General features: G+C 37.5%; 1 protein-coding gene across 4 annotated transcripts in view; it reads right to left on the reverse strand.

Moving 5' to 3' along the window:
• Positions 1–1,856: 1,856 nt before the first annotated feature.
• thraa (thyroid hormone receptor alpha a) overlaps positions 1,857–21,330 on the reverse strand; it is a 40,608-nt gene continuing 21,134 nt past the window's right edge. Inside the window, exons 2-9 of one of the 4 annotated variants that reach the window (XM_067417970.1) lie at positions 16,390–16,595; positions 11,118–11,179; positions 10,592–10,692; positions 10,363–10,510; positions 9,230–9,435; positions 7,645–7,788; positions 6,415–6,673; positions 1,857–3,511 (exon numbers count right to left, since the gene is read on the reverse strand). In XM_067417970.1, the coding sequence (XP_067274071.1) occupies positions 3,261–3,511; positions 6,415–6,673; positions 7,645–7,788; positions 9,230–9,435; positions 10,363–10,510; positions 10,592–10,692; positions 11,118–11,179; positions 16,390–16,439 (1,221 nt within the window). In that variant the 5' untranslated portion in view covers positions 16,440–16,595 and the 3' untranslated portion in view covers positions 1,857–3,260. Of the gene's footprint in view, positions 3,512–6,414; positions 6,674–7,644; positions 7,789–9,229; positions 9,436–10,362; positions 10,511–10,591; positions 10,714–11,117; positions 11,180–13,981; positions 14,175–16,389; positions 16,596–21,330 lie in introns of those variants that run through there. The other 3 variants (XM_067417955.1, XM_067417978.1, XM_067417961.1) reach the window with 3 other exon arrangements.

Raw genomic sequence — 21,330 nt, forward strand, 5'->3', positions numbered from 1 at the left:
GCACTTTGAGACACAAGTTTGTGTTTTCAGGCCCCCAAAACTCAGTTGTTGTGTAAATGCACGGCCAAAACAAAAAGAATTTTCCGTTTTTAGTTGAAAACGGTGTTGTGTAAACGGACCCTAAATCTGAACGAGGGAAGAAGTTCTGGAAGTTACAGTATGATTTCAAAGCACAATAAACTTTTATTTCAAAATATCATGATATAACCCCTTTAAGAGTCAAAGTCTCAATCAACATAAGGATCTGGCTAGGTACGAATTCTGTTCTAATAAAAGTGCTGTAATCCAGGTTTGTACATCCAGCACAAAAAGGCTTCCTGATCCCCTGTTATCAAGAGCAGGGTTTGTGGGCAGGGATCAGCTGCGCTGACCCTTGCTGGTGCTGTGACTGTGGGCAGTGCATGTCTGCAGTGCTGGTGGGTAGGATTGAGCCTGAGTCAGGTGCATAGCCTAGGGCCTCATTGGAGATCCAGCCTGAGTTTAGTTAGTCACAGTGAGGATGTCCTTTCTGCCCTTTTGTCCCTCTGTGTCACTTCCTGGAGCCATACTGACACGGTATCGGTCAAAAAGGACCCTGAAACCCTGCTATGCATTTGAACCAGAAAAACAAATAAGTTGGCTAAACTATTTGAAGAGTTGTTTTGGGGTGTCTGGCTGTGTCCTTTGCCGGGCAAAAGTTAATGTAAAAGTTCTTTTGCATGTGTTCGATTGCATGTGAACGGGTCGGGTTTGGAGACAAGGGGACCGGAATGATGTTTGCAGGAGCCATCTTCCTGTGCTGCCTCTTCTGCGCTTCCTTTAAGCAAAATAATCTGCTAAAGAAATCCGTTAGCTCTGTTACAGCACTGCAAGATTCATTCAGCCAGGCACATTCTTTCTTTCCACAGAAACAGGGAACAAGACTGACACTTGGTCCCACAAAAAGGGAAGTATACAAATACGAGTGAGGTTGCTATCACGTTTATGTGACTTTTTAGTGTAAATGTGCATGTTTATGTACAGGTTTAATTAGGAATATGTACGCAGGGATGAGGGGTGAGGTAGAGTCTGTTTGAAGACATGGCGAGGTAAGAGACACTCATTTCATTTCCTCATGCAAGGAGGTTAGGGAGATTTTAAAATCCCTCCTTTCAGAATCACAAAAGATGTAGGGTACAATAAGACTAAAGTCCTTGTTTTACCTTCCCAAAACACTGAACAGCAAAAAATAACTACAACACTTTTCTGGGCACCGGTATATATATTTAGAGACAAAATACTTGCTTATGATTTTCAGTTTTGTTGATGGTGATTAAGGAAACAGTTTATCAGCAAACTAGTAATTAGTGAATTTGTTTTTAGGATTAAAAGCCTCTTAGTGGCTGTTTACGCAGGTTAAAAACCTCATGTTTTCTCCATTAAGGTATAGATTTGTTAAGTTGCGATTAATTGAAAGTAGCAACATATTTTTTTTTCTGTATTGTGACACGCATCCTATTGAAATGGTTTATCGGAGGAAAAGGGTGGGCACTTTCATTGGTTGATGATAGATGCAGGCAGATCTGAATGTGAGTTTACTGTCAACTTTAAGAAAGGGGCGGAGCTTAAGCAGAGTTTATGATTGGATAAATTCAACATACATCACCATAAAGGTCACTGGAAGATTAAGTTGTGAGATTATACATACGGAGGTAAAAAAAAAAAAAGAAAAGAAAGAAATATCCTGCATTTAAAACAATATATGTGAATTTTAATTTCATGCAGAATATAATTCTGTATGAATGTTTAAAGACAAACCTACAATAAGCTCTGAGTTTATTAACTAATGGCTTTGTTGTAGTGATTTATCTTGGAGCTGGTTGGTTTGAATTAAAATCATTTTTATATATAGAAATTGTATGGAAAAAAATACTTCCGAAGCCAAGATGGCTGAAAGGCGGGCCCACATTATTGGACTGCTCAAATAACAATGGAGATACAGTTGTGAAACATTATAGCTAAAACAAAAAGTTCTTAAAAACTATACTAAAAATATATTAGTATTTATTTGAATCATATAATTAAATAAATAGTTCATTTAGTACCCTGTTGTGGACGTGGTTATCTTGATGTTTAGCCCAGTTGTACCCTACAACTCTTATCATCTAACCCTTATCTTCTACTTTTATTAAACATCTATCAAACTCAGATTTCCACAAATTTACTTTCCCCCAATTATCTTGGAATAATTTTCCACCCTTTACTTCTAATGTTGTCCAAATAAATGGAGGGATGGATACATTTCAAGGGGAGTATTTCTAAGTACCATGGCTCTACCTTGTTTTTTTGGACAATGCCATAGTACTATGGTACTACCATCTGAAGAGACAGATGAACAAGTGATTTGAAGGCCATGATGAGGAAATGTATGTGTCTCAAATACAGCATATGGCATATAGCATATGTGTAAATTAATCTGTCAGTCCAATTGGATAACACTAGGACAGACCGATTCCTCATGCCAGCTATATGGGTCACGCAACAGAAAGTGACAAGAGATGTCACAAAATGTTCCGCTTAAGTAACATACGCAATATAAGTGGATATGGTAGCAAGGAAGGTGCATGAGAACTGTATACACTGCATTTTAAGAAGAAAGATGAGTTGATGCAGGTATAATTCTGAGCATACATACATGTATGGACATGTTGCTACATGTAGGTTTGTATGCTGGTGTATATGAGGTATGAAACAACATAATGTATGCACAATGTGTACGAGTGCACACAGGTAGTTATGTTTATAAAGGAGATATTCTATGCGTGCAAAGAGGAAGATGGATGCTAAAATACTACTGTAAATTAGCATTATTTTGTAGGTTAATAGGTGTTAGACGTTGCTGAAAGAAGTATCCTCTGTCCTTACAACAACAGCTAGCGTTTCTGAAACAGATCGTGAAATAGATATTGAAAGAGTGGGCTTCTCTGTCACGCTTTTATAATAAGCTCCTTCTGAGGATGGGAGGTATGTTGGTAGGAGAGGTAGGTTGATGCATGCTAGTTTTTTGTCCGTCTGTGGGAGGATTCTGAATGGCAAGTGACTGTGGGGGTCGAAAGGTGTGGAAGCCGACAACCTAAAACATATCCCAGACAAAGCTGATGAGGGGCTGATGGCGCAAAATAAAGTTCGGCATTGCATTAGGGTGCAAAACGCAAATGCTTCTGGTATGCTTTGTGAAAATAAATTCATGAGCAGTTTTGCCCCCCCTTTTTCCCCTCCTAAATTTCCCCTGTGGCTCTCGGTCACACCTCCTGATCCTCGAAGACCTCTAGGAAGAGCGGAGGGAAGAGTTCTGTGGGACACTCCACTTTCATGTGCAGGAAGCGGCTGGCGTGACAGGCGCCGATCATGCGCAGGTTCGTCACCTTCATCAGCAGCTTGGGCCAGAAGTGAGAGACGTTGTGCTTGCGATGGTTGATGTAATGCTCGAATGCTAAAAGGTACATCTCCTGACACTTCTCGATCTTTTCCACGCATGTGAGTCCACAGCGATCTGTGTAATGGAATATTAAACAAAGGTTTAAGTAAATTATCATAATTATATATTATATTAAGTAAATCTTTAAAGATGCTGTCAGGAGGTCATAACAGAAAGGATAATAGAAAGTTAAAGGGATAGTTCACCCAAAAATGAAAATGTGATGTTTATCTGCTTACTCCCAGGGCATCCAAGATGTAGGTGTGTTTGTTTCTTCAGTAGAACACAAATGAAGATTTTTAACTTCGACCGTTGCACTGTGCCAGTCATATAATTCACGTCAAGGGGATGTTTTTCTATGAGAGTCACTATAAGAGTAAAAAACACATATGAATCCTCGTGGTGACACATTGAAGTCTTAAGCGAAGGTCAAAATGATGGCGTGATCATATATATGTGTACGTAGACTAGATGTCTCATTCGACCAATCCGCGCAGGCACTAGTGAGGTGTCTATATACATATCTATGATCGCGCCAGGTTTTGACCTTCTCTGGCGGTGGTAATGTCGTTTGGAATATTAGATGAGATTCATCTGCTATGAGGTAAAAATATAACACATACTGATCGGTTTTTCGCAGAAACCGATCGGTTCGTGTTTTAAGACATCAATGTGTCACCACGAGCCGCAGGGTTTAATATGGATTTGTATGTGTTTTTTGCTCTCATAGTGGCTGTCATAGAAAACACCCCATTGACATGGATTAAATGACTGTCTGGCACAGTGCAACGGTCGGAGTTAAAAATCTTAATTTGTGTTCTACTGAAGAAACAAACACACCTACATCTTGGATGCCCTGGGGGTAAGCAGATAGACATCACATTTTCATTTTTGAGTGGACTATCCCTTTAAAGGGAAAGAGATTTCATCATTTACTCACTCTCCTTTGATTTACACATGCTATTTTCCCCAATTTAACACAAAAGGAGAAACTTATATGCAAAACTGATATTGGTGTTATATTATTGCGCTTTTTTGCACAAAGGTAAATCATTTGACTACAAGTTTTGCTTAACAGTCTACTGTTATACAATTATATATATTTTAAACTGTTATATATCAACTGTTATAACAATCCACTTGCGAATGAATGAATGTTACAATAGTTTTAAACAAGTTATTTGTTATGCAGTTTTGGCCATGATTCTTTTGACCCACTAGATGGTGCCATTTATCAGTAGACACAAAATGAAAGAAAACATCCCTTATTACATATATACTACCAATTAAAACTTTGAATTGGTACAATTTTTTATGCTTTTGAAAGAAGTCTCTTACACTCAGTAAGGCTGCATTTTTTTAATAACATATACAGTAATATTAATAATAAGTTTCAATATTTTTTTTCTATTTGAATATTTTAAGTGTAGGAGTAATTTATCCCTGTGATTCTTGCTTTTCAGCATCTTTACTCCAGTCTTCAGTGTCACATAATCCTTAAGAAATCATTCTAATACGATCTGAAGAAACCTCTCTTATCAAAGTTGCCGACTTTTTGGGACTATAGTTTATTCAACGTATCCCCTAGAGTTAAGTCCATACATACCATTCTCATCTCTGTGCGTGGCATAACTCTGTCTAACACTTCCACCACTAGCCTAGCTTAGCACAAATACTGGAGGTGAATGGCTCCATCTAGCCTACTGCTCAATAAGTGACAAAATATTTTATGTTTACATGCTGTTTATATGAACAACATTTATTTTAAAGGAAGTGTATGTAAGATTGTGCCCAAAACTGGTACTGCAATCACTTTCAAATGACTGTAGAGCGGTGTATCCCCTCTCCACCTCCCCCCTGACTCGAGGTTGCCAGATATGCTGCAGAATCCAGCAGGAATGTTTGTAACTGCAGCTGTGGTAACTAAAGCAGATCTGGCAACCCGGATGCAGAAACACTACTGACTTCATGATTGGTCGATAGGTGGAGGGTGGAGCTTCAGGCCAAAACACAACATGTCAACATCAACATTAGTTTTTAAATGACAATATCCTGGCCGGACTACTGTTGTCAGTGATATAAGTATTTTAAATTAACATGATTTCTTAATGTCTAGGGACATATCAGGGCCATTTTATGATTAATTGAAATAAATTTCTTACATACTTTGTCATAAATCAACATCAAAAAATCTCCTTTAAATTTCAATCTTTTTAATTATAAAGCTCTTTTCTGTCACTTTTAATAAACATAAGCCAAGGCATCCTTGCTAAATAAAAGTATCTTACTGTTCCCATAGTTTTGAACCATAAAATCACCATAAATGTAGTACATGTGACTGCTATATGGATACACAAAATATTTGTGTCAGGAACCAACTGAAATTAAAGTACTTATTCACAAAAAAAAAACTGTAATTTGTCTTGTCACAAACCTTACATAGGCATCTAAGAGGCTATGTTCACACAGTCAGTCCAAATCCGGTTATTTGGACTGACATTGCAATTATGTTTCCTATTACAACATCTGACGTTGACTTTTTTTATTTTATGTAGTGTAAGAAAGTCACATAAACTATGTGAAATCAGATCAGAGAGGTCAGACTGCAACGAATTTCCAGAAATGCGAGGATTTCAAACTACATATGAATGTAACTCGAAACGGATGTGTAAAAATCACATCCGTCGTGGACCTAAATCGTATTTGGACTGACAGTCGGACCGTAGCCTTGGGACGACATATTTGATTTGAAAGCTACAGCGGAAGGAAAGTGAACAATAACAGTTGAAATTTGAAATTCAAATATTCTGCTTTTGTGTTCCATGGCAGAAGAATAAATGTTATACAGGTGTGAAACGACACGAGGGTGAGTAAATGATGACAGAACTCTTTAATTTTTGGGTTAAGATTACACAAGATTAATTGTGGTGATTCTTAGAAACCCATATATGGCTACAGAAGCTCTCGTTCCATCTCACCTGAGCTCATGAGCAGTACAGCCTGCAGCAGCGCCACTTCTGAGTCATCCAGGTTGAACTGTGACAGACTCTTGCCCAAATCAAAGATGGCATCAGACACCACTCCTAACCCTCCATTCTTCAGCTGCTCTCGACTGACAGCCATTTCTCCGCTCAAGGTCAACGTCTCGCTCTCTGGGTCATACCGCACGGCTGCACGCAAGGACATGATCTCCATACAGCAGCCTTTCAACAGGATAATCTGGTCTTCACAGGGCAGCTGGACACCGGTGGAAGAAAATAAAGCATAACTGATTCTTGTGTTTTTATAGAACACATTATATCTTTCAGAGCTCAAAAACAAGGATGGTTCGCCATTTGATTGTGGATTTTGCTCAGCAACTTTGGGGGGTCATAAGGAATTTTAGTGGGGTTTTTTGAACTTGCAAGAATTAATTTTGGTAGCATCACTAAAATAGGACTAAGATAAGTAATTTTTTTGCCATGCCATCATTTTTTCAAGTTATGAAATAGTTGGCTGTACTGGAACTGTTCATTTATATGTATGAATAAATAGTATTTTACAAATATATTATAAATATATATAAAAAGTAAAATTCAATGATTTCCAAGAGTGTAAATGTACATGTATAATACATTTAAAATTATTATAAAAATGTAGTTGAAAATGTTTTTTTTCTGTATTGGGGCCAGTTAAAATGTTGGCTGGTAAGCAAAATCTGAATTGTCTGGTTCAAATGGAAAACCAATCCTTATTGTCTTGCCATCTGACAATGATAAATCTGGTCAAAAATCTGGTCTTTAGGGATTCCTAGTGCAATTAAACACCACCCTTAAACTAAAGGCTTCAATGTCCTCCATTATAGCAAGCCAACAAGTGATCTTTTTTTAATCATTATGTGTTCACATCAGTAATTAGAGTGGCAAAATAAGCGATTCAAAGCACAGCAATATCTCATAAATCACAGCCAATGTGTTAATGAAGCCATTACTCAGATGTGGAAACTAGAGGAAATAAACAAGCAGTCATAGGTTCAGTGCAGGGAACAGCTGGAGTGGAGTAGATAATTGTTCTCTCACAGCAATCTGTATGACGATTGCTGCAATAATGCAGTGTTATTTATGAATATGTGTTTCATGGAATAATTATTGCCTGTGCAGAGGGTTTTTCAGGCCCGATGGAGAATTGAGCCATTTTTTGTACAGTACCCTACGACAACAGACACTGACCTCAGAAAACATGGGCAGTTTTTTGGCAAAGTCCACAACTCGTGTGATGGCTGGGGTGATGATCTTGGTGAACTCACTGAAGGCCTCCAGGTCGACTTTGTCGTTGTCTGGTGTGGGTGCTGGAGACTGCCCAATGTCTTCTGGCTGAAAGACAAACAATGAAGAGGTTTGGAGTGAAAGAGATGTTCCGCAACAGACAACATTCACATTTTCTATGTATTATCTGGCCCCACCATAAAAAAACAATACATTTCATTTATACCAAATTTGTGAAGGATCCATGTGTAATGTGTAGTTCTATGTCTGTTTAGTTCGATTGTGTGTTTCATCTCATTCTTTGGAGTTAGCATCGGCTGAAGTCGGTCGAACTCAATCGTGCAGCCGATGTGCTCTCACAACAACAGGTCTCTCTCTGTGGAGAATGGAGACTCCATCCCATGATAATCAAATCACGTGCAATTCTATTGAGCTTATGAATGCAATGTCTAATAATCGGAGGTGTTCGGATTAGTCATGGTTGAAACGCCACAGTTTTGTACAGAGCACGCTCTCACTCACTGAAATTTGCACTCTCATTGCAAACAACAAAATAGCGATGTACAAGAAGATTCATTCATCACACCATGCTTGACTGTTTTTGTTCTATTTTAGCAGCGAAAATAGTTTATCTGAAGTGATTGCCGTTAAGTTGGCTTGATGTTGTAGGTTGTAGGAATTTAGAGGCCACATCTAAAGTTACATACAACATTGGTAAACACGCCTCTGATAGCATTTTTTTTAGAAAATTACAGTCATACAGTCATAAAAAAACAACTGTAAAGTGTTCATCTAGGTGTCAGATATGATGCACACCTTTTAGATTTTTGATATTTAACTAAATAAACTGTAAAATCACATGAAAATATGTATTTCACTAGGCTACGTATATGCTAGATTTAAATATGTAATAGCTGACAACACTGATAAGGATATTGCTTTGAGAATAAATAATATTTTTAACATATTTTTTTTCAGACAAGCCTCAGCAAAAACCTGAAGTGTGTGTTGCATGCCAGCGCCTTGTATACCCGTATGTCCAGGGGCATGGGTTGACATGCAAATTCCACACACCTTCTTTGGCCTTTTCTGATACTCTCAGGGGTGATTGGGACTCCCAAGGAAAACCCCCTGTTTTGCCAGTTCTACACCATCACCTTCATCAGGGAACGAGGGTTACCATATGTAACCGAGACGTTAGCTTCACCTCCTGTCTCCTGAGATACATTCATCCGAATGAATTTTAAAGGCAACATAGATGCATCCTTCACTGCCTTTGATATCCCATAATCCTGTCCGTTCAATTCTCTGGCACTTAAGCTAAAAAAAATTAAGATTTTGACTAATGTTATCTTCTTTTTATGTCATTTCTGTTGAGAAATTACTGTTAAAAATCATCAAAGCACGCTCTTTTTTGTAGTACTTCGTTAAACCGTTATGCTGCAGTCTGCAGGAACTTACCCAGCTGTACAATAATAGTAAAATAATGCTTTGCATGTAATGCTTTTTTTCATGATCACAGACATACAGACACATCCAGGCCTCTTACTAGGAACTTGCGTTTCTGTTTCCAGTGAGGGCCCTGGGCGTTGGTGTGGCAATGAGCCTCCGTCACCATACGAATGAGCTCCCACTCTGTGGCTGTGGGCTCAGGTCGGTTGTGCAGCGTTTTCACAATCTCCTCTTTCTTCCTCCGTTCCCGGTTTTCCTCGATCAGACGCCTCTTGGCCACACGCTTTGAATCATCCAGCACCACTGCAAGGGACATGAATCACTCGCAAAATCACTCATTTAATACTCTCAGTACTAAACAGGAAATGACAGACAATGTTATGTAATGTTATTATGTGTAAGGAGATTAGAGCAGCTTTTATCAAAGGCCGCATTATACATTTATTTTTTGTCTATAACATGACATTTTTACTGAGACAGAAATTTCAACATCAGAATCAAATTATGCAGAATTAATACTTTGTATATATAAATGGAAAGCCTTCTATGATGGTCTATCAGTTTTTTAGATTGAAGTCTCTTATTTAAAAAAAACAAAAAACAAATGTATAAACAATTTTTTATACATTTAGTCCTTTTAAAATCTGAAACAATTTGTGGAAAAAGTGTGAAAAAAGTTGTGGGGACCAAAATTTCAGCCCTACTATTTTTGTTGTTGTTGAAAATGTAAAATGTGCAGTGTTTTCTGTAAGGGTTAGGTTTAGGGGACAGAATGTACAGTATAAAAATCTTACCTATGGAGAATTCTCGTAAAACACAAAAATGTGTGTGTGTGTGTGTGTGTGTGTGTGTGTGTGTGTGTGCCCTTGTTTATATTACATTGTGGATAGTAAGGATAATAAAGGATAGTAAGGATAGTAAAACCTGAGATCACCTACATTGTGAGGACCAGCCAGCATAAATCATACAGGATGAGTTTTTTGAGAAAGTAAAAATGCAGAATGTTTCCTGTGATGGGTAGGTTTAGGGGAAGGTGCAGTGTAGGGGGACAGAAAGTACCGTTTGTACGGTATGAAAACCATTACGTCTATAGAGAGTCCCCCCAAAGATAGTGAACCAGACGTATGTGTGTGTGTGTGTGTGTGTGTGTGTGTGTGTGTGTGTGTGTGTGTGTGTGTGTGTGTGTGTGTGTGTGTGTGTGTGTGTGTGTGTGTGTGTGTGAACACTCACAGTCAATGGCCATGCCCACCGAGATGCACTTCTTGAAGCGGCACAGCTGGCACTGGTTGCGGGTGATTTTATCAATGATGCAGCAGCTGTCATATTTACAAGAATAGGAAGGGTGAAGATTCTTCTGTATTGTCCTCCTGAAGAAACCCTAGGAGCAGAAGGAAGCAAATGAATGAGTAAGTACAGACTGTGATTGAGAATCAAGCGGTTCATGCATTGGAAATCTCACCTTGCAGCCCTCACATGTGATGCAGCGGTAATGGTAGCCGGTGGCCTTGTCCCCACACACCACACATGGCTCATCTTTCTCCAGGTAGCTGGGAACATACCCTAGAACAGAGATGCTATTCACTAGAAGAGGAGGAGGAGAATGGGCTGTTACAGCAGAATACATACACACACACACACACACACACACACAACACCTCTACAACCCGATGAGACAATGATTGTCATAATATTGTTAATAACTCCTTTTGTGTTTTAAGAAGTCATGCATATTTTAATCATAATGAGGGTGAGGAGATGATTTCAATTTTTTGTTTATTCCAAAATGACCATCTACAAATCAAGTGAACTGAACTCAATAGACATGTTTAGTGTGATTTCTGTCACGTGTTTCAGACAAATATTTTTTATCTACTATAATCATACTTTAACATAATTATAAATATACATTTTTGTATACAATTGGGCATCATAAGTCCAAAATATTTGTGTTTAGACTGTAGTGACAGCAGATCCAAAAACCTTACCAGATGTGTTCTTCATAGAGCATTGACTATTCTTTCTTTTTCTTTTCACTCCATTCGGCCACCTGACGAAAAAGAGAGAGAAAGCTGAGATGAGTATACTGTAAAATCAGAAATGAGCAGATTTTCATTTACTGCTTTTACAAGACTGACATGTCACACAAGCTATTTAAAATAAATGTAAATAAAATGTAAAAAAAACCTCCTATAGACACAACAGCTGAAAATATTTGGAGTCGGAATGACTTTCAATATTTTTGAAAGAAGATATTTATGCTCAACAAGGTTGCATTTATTTGATCAAAATATAATTAATGGTGTGGGTGATTTATTTGTGTGATGGTAGTTTTACTCCAGTCTTCAGTGTAACAGTTGAAAACAGTTGTGTTGCTTAATATTTTTGTGAAAAGTCTGAAAACCACAATAATTTATTTTAGGATTCTTTGATTAATAAAACATTTGAATAAACAGCATTTATTTGAAACATAAATCTTATGTAATATTATATATTTACTGTCATTTCTAATCAATATGATGTATCATTGCTCAATTTGAAGAAAAACCAAACAAACAAACAAACAAAAAACATATGGACCCCGAACTTTTGAAAGTTTTACATTATTTATTATAAGGCCTAACTGTAAAAAATAAAATAAAAATACTATTATAGCATCATCAAACAGAATATTATCAAACACCACTGGTCACTGTCTGTCATTGGTCAGCCAAACAAAATCCTGGCTCTTACAAGCTTTATAATGGCAGTGAATGGTACCTTTTTGAAGCCCAAAAAAGTGCATACTGCCATCATAAAAGATAAAAAAGGCATTCTAAAGCGAAGCAATGTGTTTTTGTAAGAAAAGTAGCATAAGCTTAGTTGAGGGAGATGCCTCATGTTTCAAACAAATAGGGCTGGGCAACAAACTCAAGCTTTTGTTTTGTTTTATTTTGCTCTTTCCTCTGTGCTTCTGTGTTCATCAATACGTGTCCGCAACTAGACTCGCGTATGGCAAACAAAGTTTTGAACGTTATAAATCAGTTTATCGATTCATGATTCCAATTCATGAATCAATACGCTGATGCATACCTGTTTAAAAACTTTGTTTTGAAATCGGCCCATCACTATATAAGTCCTTATTTCGTTTTTTTGCGCACAAAAACTATTCTCTTCATAAAATGATGGTAGAGCCACTGTAGTGAGACGGACTTTGTAACGACGTCTTTAGTGCCTTTATGGGTCTTGAGAGAGGAAATGACATTGGTGTCAATGAAGGCCTTTCTGAGCCATCGGATTTCAACAAAAATATCTTCATTTGTGTTCTGAAGATGAACGGAGGTCTTACGGGTGTTAAATGACATGAGGGTAAGAAATTAATGAGAGAATTTTCATTTTTGGGTGAACTAAGCCTTTAAGCTTCAAAGCTAACCTGCTCCAGAGCAGGTTATGTTCTGCATTAGAGATCTTAAACTAGAATTGGACCAATCAGCTGTGAGCAAAGTGACACTTCTGATGTAATAAAGTCACCCCCAGTTTCTCTTGCTTCAAATTAAAGGTCACTATATGATTTTTTTTATATATAAAAACAAAAATTATATATATATATATTACAAGTAAAAGTTATGAAATCAGTGAATATAGTTGATTTTTTTTTTTTTTTTTAGAATTTTGAATCACTTTGGCTCTTGCAAAAAATTATTCACACGTTCTCTCTGTGTTGAAAGGGAGGTGATTGGCTGTTACTGATGTCACACTTTCATGTGTACGTGCTCCAAAAACTCAGGATCATAGCCTGAGTTGACAGAGAAAGTTCATGATAAGCATCATGGGACCATCAAAGCTGAATTGGATTGGTTTGGTTTGGTTTGGTTTTGTCAACTCAAAACTAATCCTGTAACCCTGAGTTTGTGCAGCTACCATCATGGTTACAGGCCCGAGAGGTCTTCGACCCTGCTGCCGAGGACCCACTCTCAGTTATCTCCAACTTGATCCAGCACACCTTCCTGTTATTTTCAAGTGAGCCTGATCTGAGCCTGTATGACTTTCTTACTTCTGTGGAACAAAGTAAGATATTTTGAAAATGTCAATGGGGACCAAAACTGTTTGGTTACCAGCATTCTTCAAAATATCTTACTTATCTTCCACAGAAAAAAGAACACAGGGTTAGATCAACATGAGGTTGGAAAAAAATGAATACATGTGATGACCATGCGGTGGCACTGTTTTAAAATAATTCCACACTGCATTAATCGCCTCAGCTGACTGCCATAATTTGTCTGTAAATAGTGTTGCATCACCTTGTAAAACTAATGGCACTTGATCAAACCTCAAACTGGTTTTATGTGTTAAATTCATGTGACTAGCTTCATGCCTCCAACCCCCTAATAAAAGACACTAGCAGCACTTTCACGGAAGTACCTCAGTTGGTATTGAACAACAAACGTGCCTGTTTACATGCAGCGCTCTCTAGTAGCTTACAGCAAATGAACCCAACACCCCTTTGATGAACCAGTACACAGTACAGTCCATGTGAGGTAATGCTCGTGTGTATGGAGCTGAACACATCAACATCGACAGTATCCATATCAATATCACTCAACATAATAATTATGAAGACACATTGTTACATTACAAAAGACCACAACATGACAATCTACTGAACTCAAAGCCAACAACATGACCTCAAACATCACAAATAACCAAAAAACATGGGGAAATGGAAAAACTTACAATCAAATGCAATATATGCAAATATCCTCTTGGACAGAACAGTATTAGGTCCTACTAACAATCTGCCTGTACATCAACAGACACAACTGAACAAACAGAAGGAATGGGATGGATGGAAAAAGAACATTTATAATCTAACCTGTTGACATAATAGGGCTGTAAAATGTGCATGATTGCCGTCTCCCTCCTCTTGCCAAGCTGTCAGCAATCTATCTGCAGTAACAGGGACTGAGCTGGTAGGATGACACTTCTCTCACCAACCCCATCCCATCCCTGTCTTCCTCCACACACACACACACACACACAAACATACTCCTCCTCCTGCCAGTTCCTGTGCATCAGCCCTGTAACCCCACCTCTCCTCCATCACCTACCCTCAGCTCTCATCTTCCGCTTCACTCTCTCATTGCTTCTGCTGCAGTTTTGTCGTACTTCAAATATTAAATACTAATATTAAGCATCAGGGTTTCTAGCATATTAATATATTTATGAATAAATCATCAACAGAGCTATGTTAGAATTGGACACACAATGTTATACCTCTTCCGGTTATCAATTCAATGCAAAAAAAAATTATGTCAAGTATACAGAGGAGTTCAAAATTCTAATATTGTGCATTTTTCCAAATTAATCTTTTTTCCTTAATAATTTTTATAATAATAAACATGATTAGTTACTGAATAAAATATTATTATTATTATACATTTTAATTAATTTTTTATAATAATAAAAATAATGATGATACTTTTTTGTATAAATGTGTATTCATTTAATTGATAATAGTAATAATAATATATAATATTTTTTGAATGTATCTGTATGTAAATGTGGAAATCAGTGGAAATTTGTAACTAAACAAAAAATTAGGACTTTAAAGCATATTTACACACAACCCCTCAATAATTGCATATATATATATATATATATATATATATATATATATATATATATATATATATATATATATATATATACAGTATTAACAGACGTGCTACCCTTTTTTTGGTTGTGAACCAGTTTAAAATGAGAGTTTCTGTCTCGTGGCTAAAGCTACACGTGAGCCGATGACACATCAAAGCAAAGTCCACGGGTGGACATCAAAGTTCCACTTCCTCCTTTTTAATTCCTGCACATGGTTTCAAGAAGAGAGAGGAGTTCAGACGCTGAGAGATGAACGCGCACGCTCAAAGTGAATAAGCTTTTAAATGCTCACTCACGCGTGCGTTCTGCTAATCAAATTATAGAGGCGTAATTAAATGGCGGGTCAAGGCAAAGCAGGGTGCAGGACAAATCTGCCTTTCAGCGAACCATCTGAAAGTTCTCTAGCTGCATAATAATCCCACAACTGACCCACAGGGCCATAAAACTGAGAGAGTGTGTGTGGTTGTGTTCATGCAGTAACTGAAAGTCTGGGGGGAGGGCGAGACCATGAGGCAGCACATGTGAGAGACACGTGCCTTTATGCTTCAAACACACACACACACACACATACACACTCTGCCTCAGTAACACACTGGTCACATACAATCCACAGACTGTCGTAATGATTCAGTGTCCTGAATTGTCCCTTGCTACACAGTGGCCCCATCTGCCTTCTGTACCTCTCTCTCTTCTGCATTCTAATCTCACCCTCTATTTGTCTTGTTCCTCGTATCGTAAAACTCTTCACACGTTCGGACGAATCATCAGGCACTCTGGATTACAAACACATTCGTTTAGGATAATACTTACTGCTTCCTGTGCTGTATGACTCCTTATAATGCGTTTAAACGTCGCTTTGACGCTGATGTACTGGAGTCACTGAGCAGTCAAGCATGTTTGTGTAAGGTATTTTTTTTTACAGTCTATGGTTTGGACACTACACTCTATTATTGACCACTGTACCTGCCGGCTATTCTAGTTGTGTGCCTCTCACTCCACGGCCTATTTCATCTCACGTAATAAAATAATTTCAACTCAAATCAATAGTACATGTCCATTTATGTGGTAAGGGGCAAGTGTAACAATTAGAGAAAACGCTTCTTGAATTGAGTATTTGATAATAACACAATTTGATCATAATAATCTTTATCATAAACTCTCATTATTTATTATATAAAAATCATCATCCTTATTATTATTATTGATTTAGAATGCATCATATATTATAATTATTGCTATTATTATTCATGTTTCAGCATAACAATTTGAGTTAAACGTTTTATTACATGAATTTGCAAATGTAACAAAAAGTGCTAAATAATCAGATTATAAATCATATGCTGGACTCTGTAGTCAACTCATCATTATTTCATAACACTCAGGGTTTATCAAAAGGAAAAAAGGAAAAATACTACACTGTAAAAAAAAAAAATCATGTCTCTAATTGAAAATTTTCTAGTGACTGATCACATCTACATTTTTTTAGTTGGCCAAATTTAATTTCCGTGAATGAAATTGCATCAAATCACAGAAATTCAATTTGGCCAACTGAAAAATGTAGATGTGATCAGTCACTAGAAAATTTTCAATTGGAGACATTTTTTTTTTACACACAGGATAACTCACCGTGTCTCATCTCCCTCTGGCAGGTTAAGCTCCTGCTCTTTGTGTTCCATTCACCTTGATTCCATCCAGCATCCAATCACACGAGACTGAGGCGGACCCGACCCCGCCGCTTTTCTCAGCATACGCAGGGTCGGTTTCAGTCAGCTGCTATAAGACGGGTCAGGATGACATACCCCAAGATGGCTCTAAATCAATCGTGTTTATACCTGTTTAAGAGAGAAACATAATTCATCTTAAATAATGTAATAAACTGTTAGCAGTAAAACGTGTCAAATAGTGAATTTCTTCAATCAAATCTTCTCCATGACACATCTGTCCTCTTGAGGCTGCACCAAACTCCATTTGGAAAGCAGCTGTGACTCAGTTTCAACACATGGTGGTGCACATGCGCATGAGATCATCCCCAGAGCTCAGTCCAAGCTGCTCTCATTAGTGAGAAAAGGCCAAACGATAAATGCATATCCCTAACGCCTGTGTGTTATTTTTCCATTCCTGCTCTGAAGCTGATATGGCTTCATCAAATAAGGTCAATAAATAATTTCCAAGGCCACCACTCTGCCCCTGTCTAACTATAGGGACGCTGAACTGGGTTATTTCATAACGGCCAACCTCAGTATTTAATATTTTAGCAGCTCATTCCATCTGAGGAATAATTTACTCCTTAAACATATATCTATGTTAGATTTAGTTTGTGAAGGATGTTACACTTTTTTCTGTCTCTTCCATTCATTGCACTGACATTATCACCTGCATGTCACACCTTAAAGAGCCATTAAAGCTCCTTGAATGTGATACAAGTGTGATGTATAATGTCACGACTCACATAATACCCTAAACAAGATCAGACATGAGGCACGCCTTGAACACAAACACAATTATCATTTCAATCTCTATTATTTTATCGATTCTGGCTCCTGGTTGGACAACTTGATTGTCCTACAAAAATGTACAATAGAATAACTACATATTTATTTTTTCAGCAAGCAATTCTTGAACCCGGTACAGAACCTTTAACATACAAAAAAGTTGTATAAAAAATGAATATAAGCAATATATATTTTATATATTTATATATATTTATAAATGAACAAAAGAAGACGTGTGACTAACTTGTGAACGAACTAAACATAACTGTGACAACCAATATCTATGGCTGTTTTCATGGCAAGATCAATGACGTTAAAGGAAACAAATGGTAACATATAGTAAGGGTATAATGGGGCTAAGGGCACACTTAAAAAAATTTGCTTTAATGTATATGTTTGTATTAGACATTTATGGAGCAACAGATTATGTGTAAAAATAAATTAGAAAATATTTAAAAATCTTTCAAATGTATGAGATGGCGGGGGTCTTGAGAAAGCTCACCAGCATGGGACAAAAGGCACACAGTATTGATACAAATACTTTCGTGAAAAATAATGTTTTTTAATAATGTCTAAGTTGATACTTGTTCAAAACACTTCAGCAAAGTTTGAGCTATTTTCTGTTTATTTTGATGAATAAAATAAGTTTTTGATCAATAAATATGCTGTCATTAAAATATGTTAATATAGAAATATCTCTGAAAAATATAGAAACAAAATCATTTAAAAAAAGTAAAGATTCTGAAAGCACTGAAGGAAATCCCAATATAATTGAATATAGATTTACAGTAGTCACAACACGTTATATTTTATTATATGATATGATTAATATCCCATTTTAAATATGATGGGGTGCATTTTGCCCCAAATACCATACTTTACTAGCCTAGAAATCTAGACGCACCCTAGCGGCAGCAAATTTAATTTGCCCGCAAGTGTCGTCTAGCAACTCTCAATTCCTATCTGAGCTGTGTTCCTCAGAATCTGGACGGCCCAATCACATCGTGTAGGTAGGCTATAGAGTCGGCGGGCGGGGCCATAATGACGACGGCCGAGTTGCGTTTGCGTGCTTCTAGTAAACACAGAAACTGGTGAACGGCAGCGGTCTTTCGAATCAGCTCTGACCGCGACTCTGGAAGACTTGGAGTTAAGCTTTTCTCTGAGAAAAGAACAAAGAACGGCACTGAAGTCATTCTTAAAAAGGGAAGATGTGTTCGGAGTTTAGCCGACCGGATACGGCGAATGTTTAATCAGTCAGCGAGCTCCCCTTCACCGTCGTTGCTCCGGTTGGTGTACCGCTATCCTATCGCGTGCAGAGGGAGTTTGAAAGACAACCGTTTATCCCGCCCCTCGGATTGAGCCCTGTCTATGGTGAGTTTCCAGACCAAACATCTTGATGTGGGTCTGGCTTGTCAGGCTAATACTTTACATATTCTTCAGTTATTGAAAAACTGTTGCTTTAATTACCTTGAACAAAACTGACAAACATTAACAAGACCTTTGTTTTTAAAATATATTCAATAATTGCAGTGATTCTTATTTGCTATATAACATTTTTAAAAACATCAAATATTTGATCAAATGAGCTCAGAATCAACTTGGCGCTACTGCCTGAGATCGCCTCAAAGATCAGACAAATTTCCATGTGCATCTTGAAAAGAGGATGAAAGTGAAGGAAAGTGCTGAGGCAAGTTTTTGTGTCATCTAGTGATTTAGAGGAAAATTAAATGGAAGGAGCTTTTTACCCCGTGGAGCCCTACTGTTCCCTATTGAAAATCAACGACTAATCACTCAAATCTCAAAACTCAAAAAATGTTGGGATTATTCCTGGTGAGACATTTAGGGTGTGTTCACACTTGTAGGTTGGTTCTCTTTTTTGGTCTGGACCAAAAAAAATTGTACGTTTATTACAGGTTTGAGTTCTCATAGAGAGAGCTTTCTTTGTTCTTCTGGTTGATATTGAGCAAATATTTTATCTGGTTTTATTCTACAATCTACTTTAGTTCCACTTTTCTAATTCAATAGTTCTGTTCAATAGCTTCTATTGCCACTCTGATGGAACAACCTGATTGGATTGTGTGTGTGTGTGTGTGTGTGTGTGTGTGTGTGTGTGTGTGTGTGTGTGTGTGTGTGTGTGTGTGTGTGTGTGTGTGTGTGTGTGTGTGTGTGTGTGTGTGTGTGTGTGTGTGTGTGTTTAAACAGGCATTGCAGCAGCCTTGGCCAAAGGCATGCATAACCTTCCCTCAGGAAATATATTCTTTAAATCTGATTGTTGCAACCTTAGAGCATTGAACATCTGCAGAACATTCAGAAACAAATCAAATAAAACTCTACAATTTACTAATTTATCAATGAAATGTCTATTTGAAAAATCTGAAACTATTTAAGTAGCAGCTTAATTTCATTGCTTTCCGAACTCATTCAAGAACAGACTGAGGACATACATTTGTATACTGCTCATGCACACTCCATATGGCTAAAGCACATTTTGGCAGAAAAGGACTCATGGGATGCCAAGGAAGTGACTAGATTTGCTAAATAAATTTGACCTCTCTCATTCCCTTCCTGGTGAAGTGGACTGCTAGTGCCGCTTTACAGCTCTCATTTATTTTCAACGGAGGAATAAACCTGGGAGAAACCGGGACACAGCAACATGTGTTTAGAAAAGTGCCTTGAGTGCAGAGTCTGTTTCTTTCAGTATAATACTGTGGGTATTAGTCAGGAAATGCATGTCTGGGCAGATTGTCTAGCTAGTCGAACAGCTAAAACCATGTCAAGTAAAATGGCAGATTTGTCAAACACAATTTAAGAGGATGTTTAACACTACTTAATTCTGAGGCTCTTTTAAAGCACTTGGCCATCAAAAATATTGATTGGGGCACTGGGTCTCTCCCCCTCAAAAGCCAAGGACAAACGAGGGATGAGTATTTCACTAAAGGCGATTGAAGGTGACAGAATCAGCCATTCACTGCCATTGTAAAGCTGGGAAGAGCCAGGACGTTTTAATATAACTCAGATTGCATTAATCTGAAAGAAGAATGTCATATACACCTAGAATAACTTGATTAATTTGGACTAAAACGCATTCATTTGGAATTAGTTTTATGATGTCTATGAATTTTTTGAAGCATCAAAGTGTCAGTTGCGTAGCTGTCAATCACTGTGACAGAAATCGCTCAGATTTCATCAAAAATATATTTGTGTTTTCCATGGAAAGATGAGCAAAATCTTGGTTTTGGAACAACATGAGGGTGACTAAACCTTTTCACTTTTGGGTGAAAGACTAAATTCCAAGAATTATAGCAAAAAATAACCATAAATGAAAAAATAACTAAATAAAACCCTAATTTGGTTCTACTAAATTTACAAAAGCAGACAAAATGGGATCAAACTGCTTCAGACATTCGATAGAACATAGACAAACTCCTGGACCGGTCAATTGAAACAACTTAAAATGACTGAAAGAAGTCACGTCCAGAAAGTGGCTATGGGAATTCCCTAAAACTGAGCCATGTATTGTGCCATGTAACCACCATCATTCTCAGTTATGGGATGCTGCATTAAACAAACCCTGTATGTTATGGTATTCAATGGCAAGAAAGATTCTTTTAATCTGATCTGCTGAAAATCAGAAAGTATTTTAGTTATACAGGGAGATAAAGCATAAACATGATGACAGCCATGTGTTTTTCATGACAGTCTTGTGTAAAACTAAGGCACTTATATTAAGTTGCATTGGATAAAAACATCTCCTAAGTGTCTCAAATCTATATTTTTGTATTTTTGTGCTTTTAATAGTCATATTTTTTTTTTGGTGGCGGGGGGTGGGGGTGCAGTGTTAAGCCTTACAGATGAAGTCAAACAGCCTTCTTAAACCATCAAATAATCCACTGCCTGTTACCGTGGTAACTGATCATTAGAATGAACATGAACATGCAGAATTATTATGCCAGGTACTGACTGAGGTCAAGAGGGTTGAAAATAAATGAATCAAAAGTGTGCTCCGTCCTCTCCATGTGCTCCTGTTTATTGTGTTGTCGATTGCAATTGTGCGTGTCTCTACAGTGACTGGAAC

This window comes from Pseudorasbora parva, chromosome 2, assembly GCF_024679245.1.
Source record: "Pseudorasbora parva isolate DD20220531a chromosome 2, ASM2467924v1, whole genome shotgun sequence".
NCBI classification, from domain to species: domain Eukaryota; kingdom Metazoa; phylum Chordata; class Actinopteri; order Cypriniformes; family Gobionidae; genus Pseudorasbora; species Pseudorasbora parva.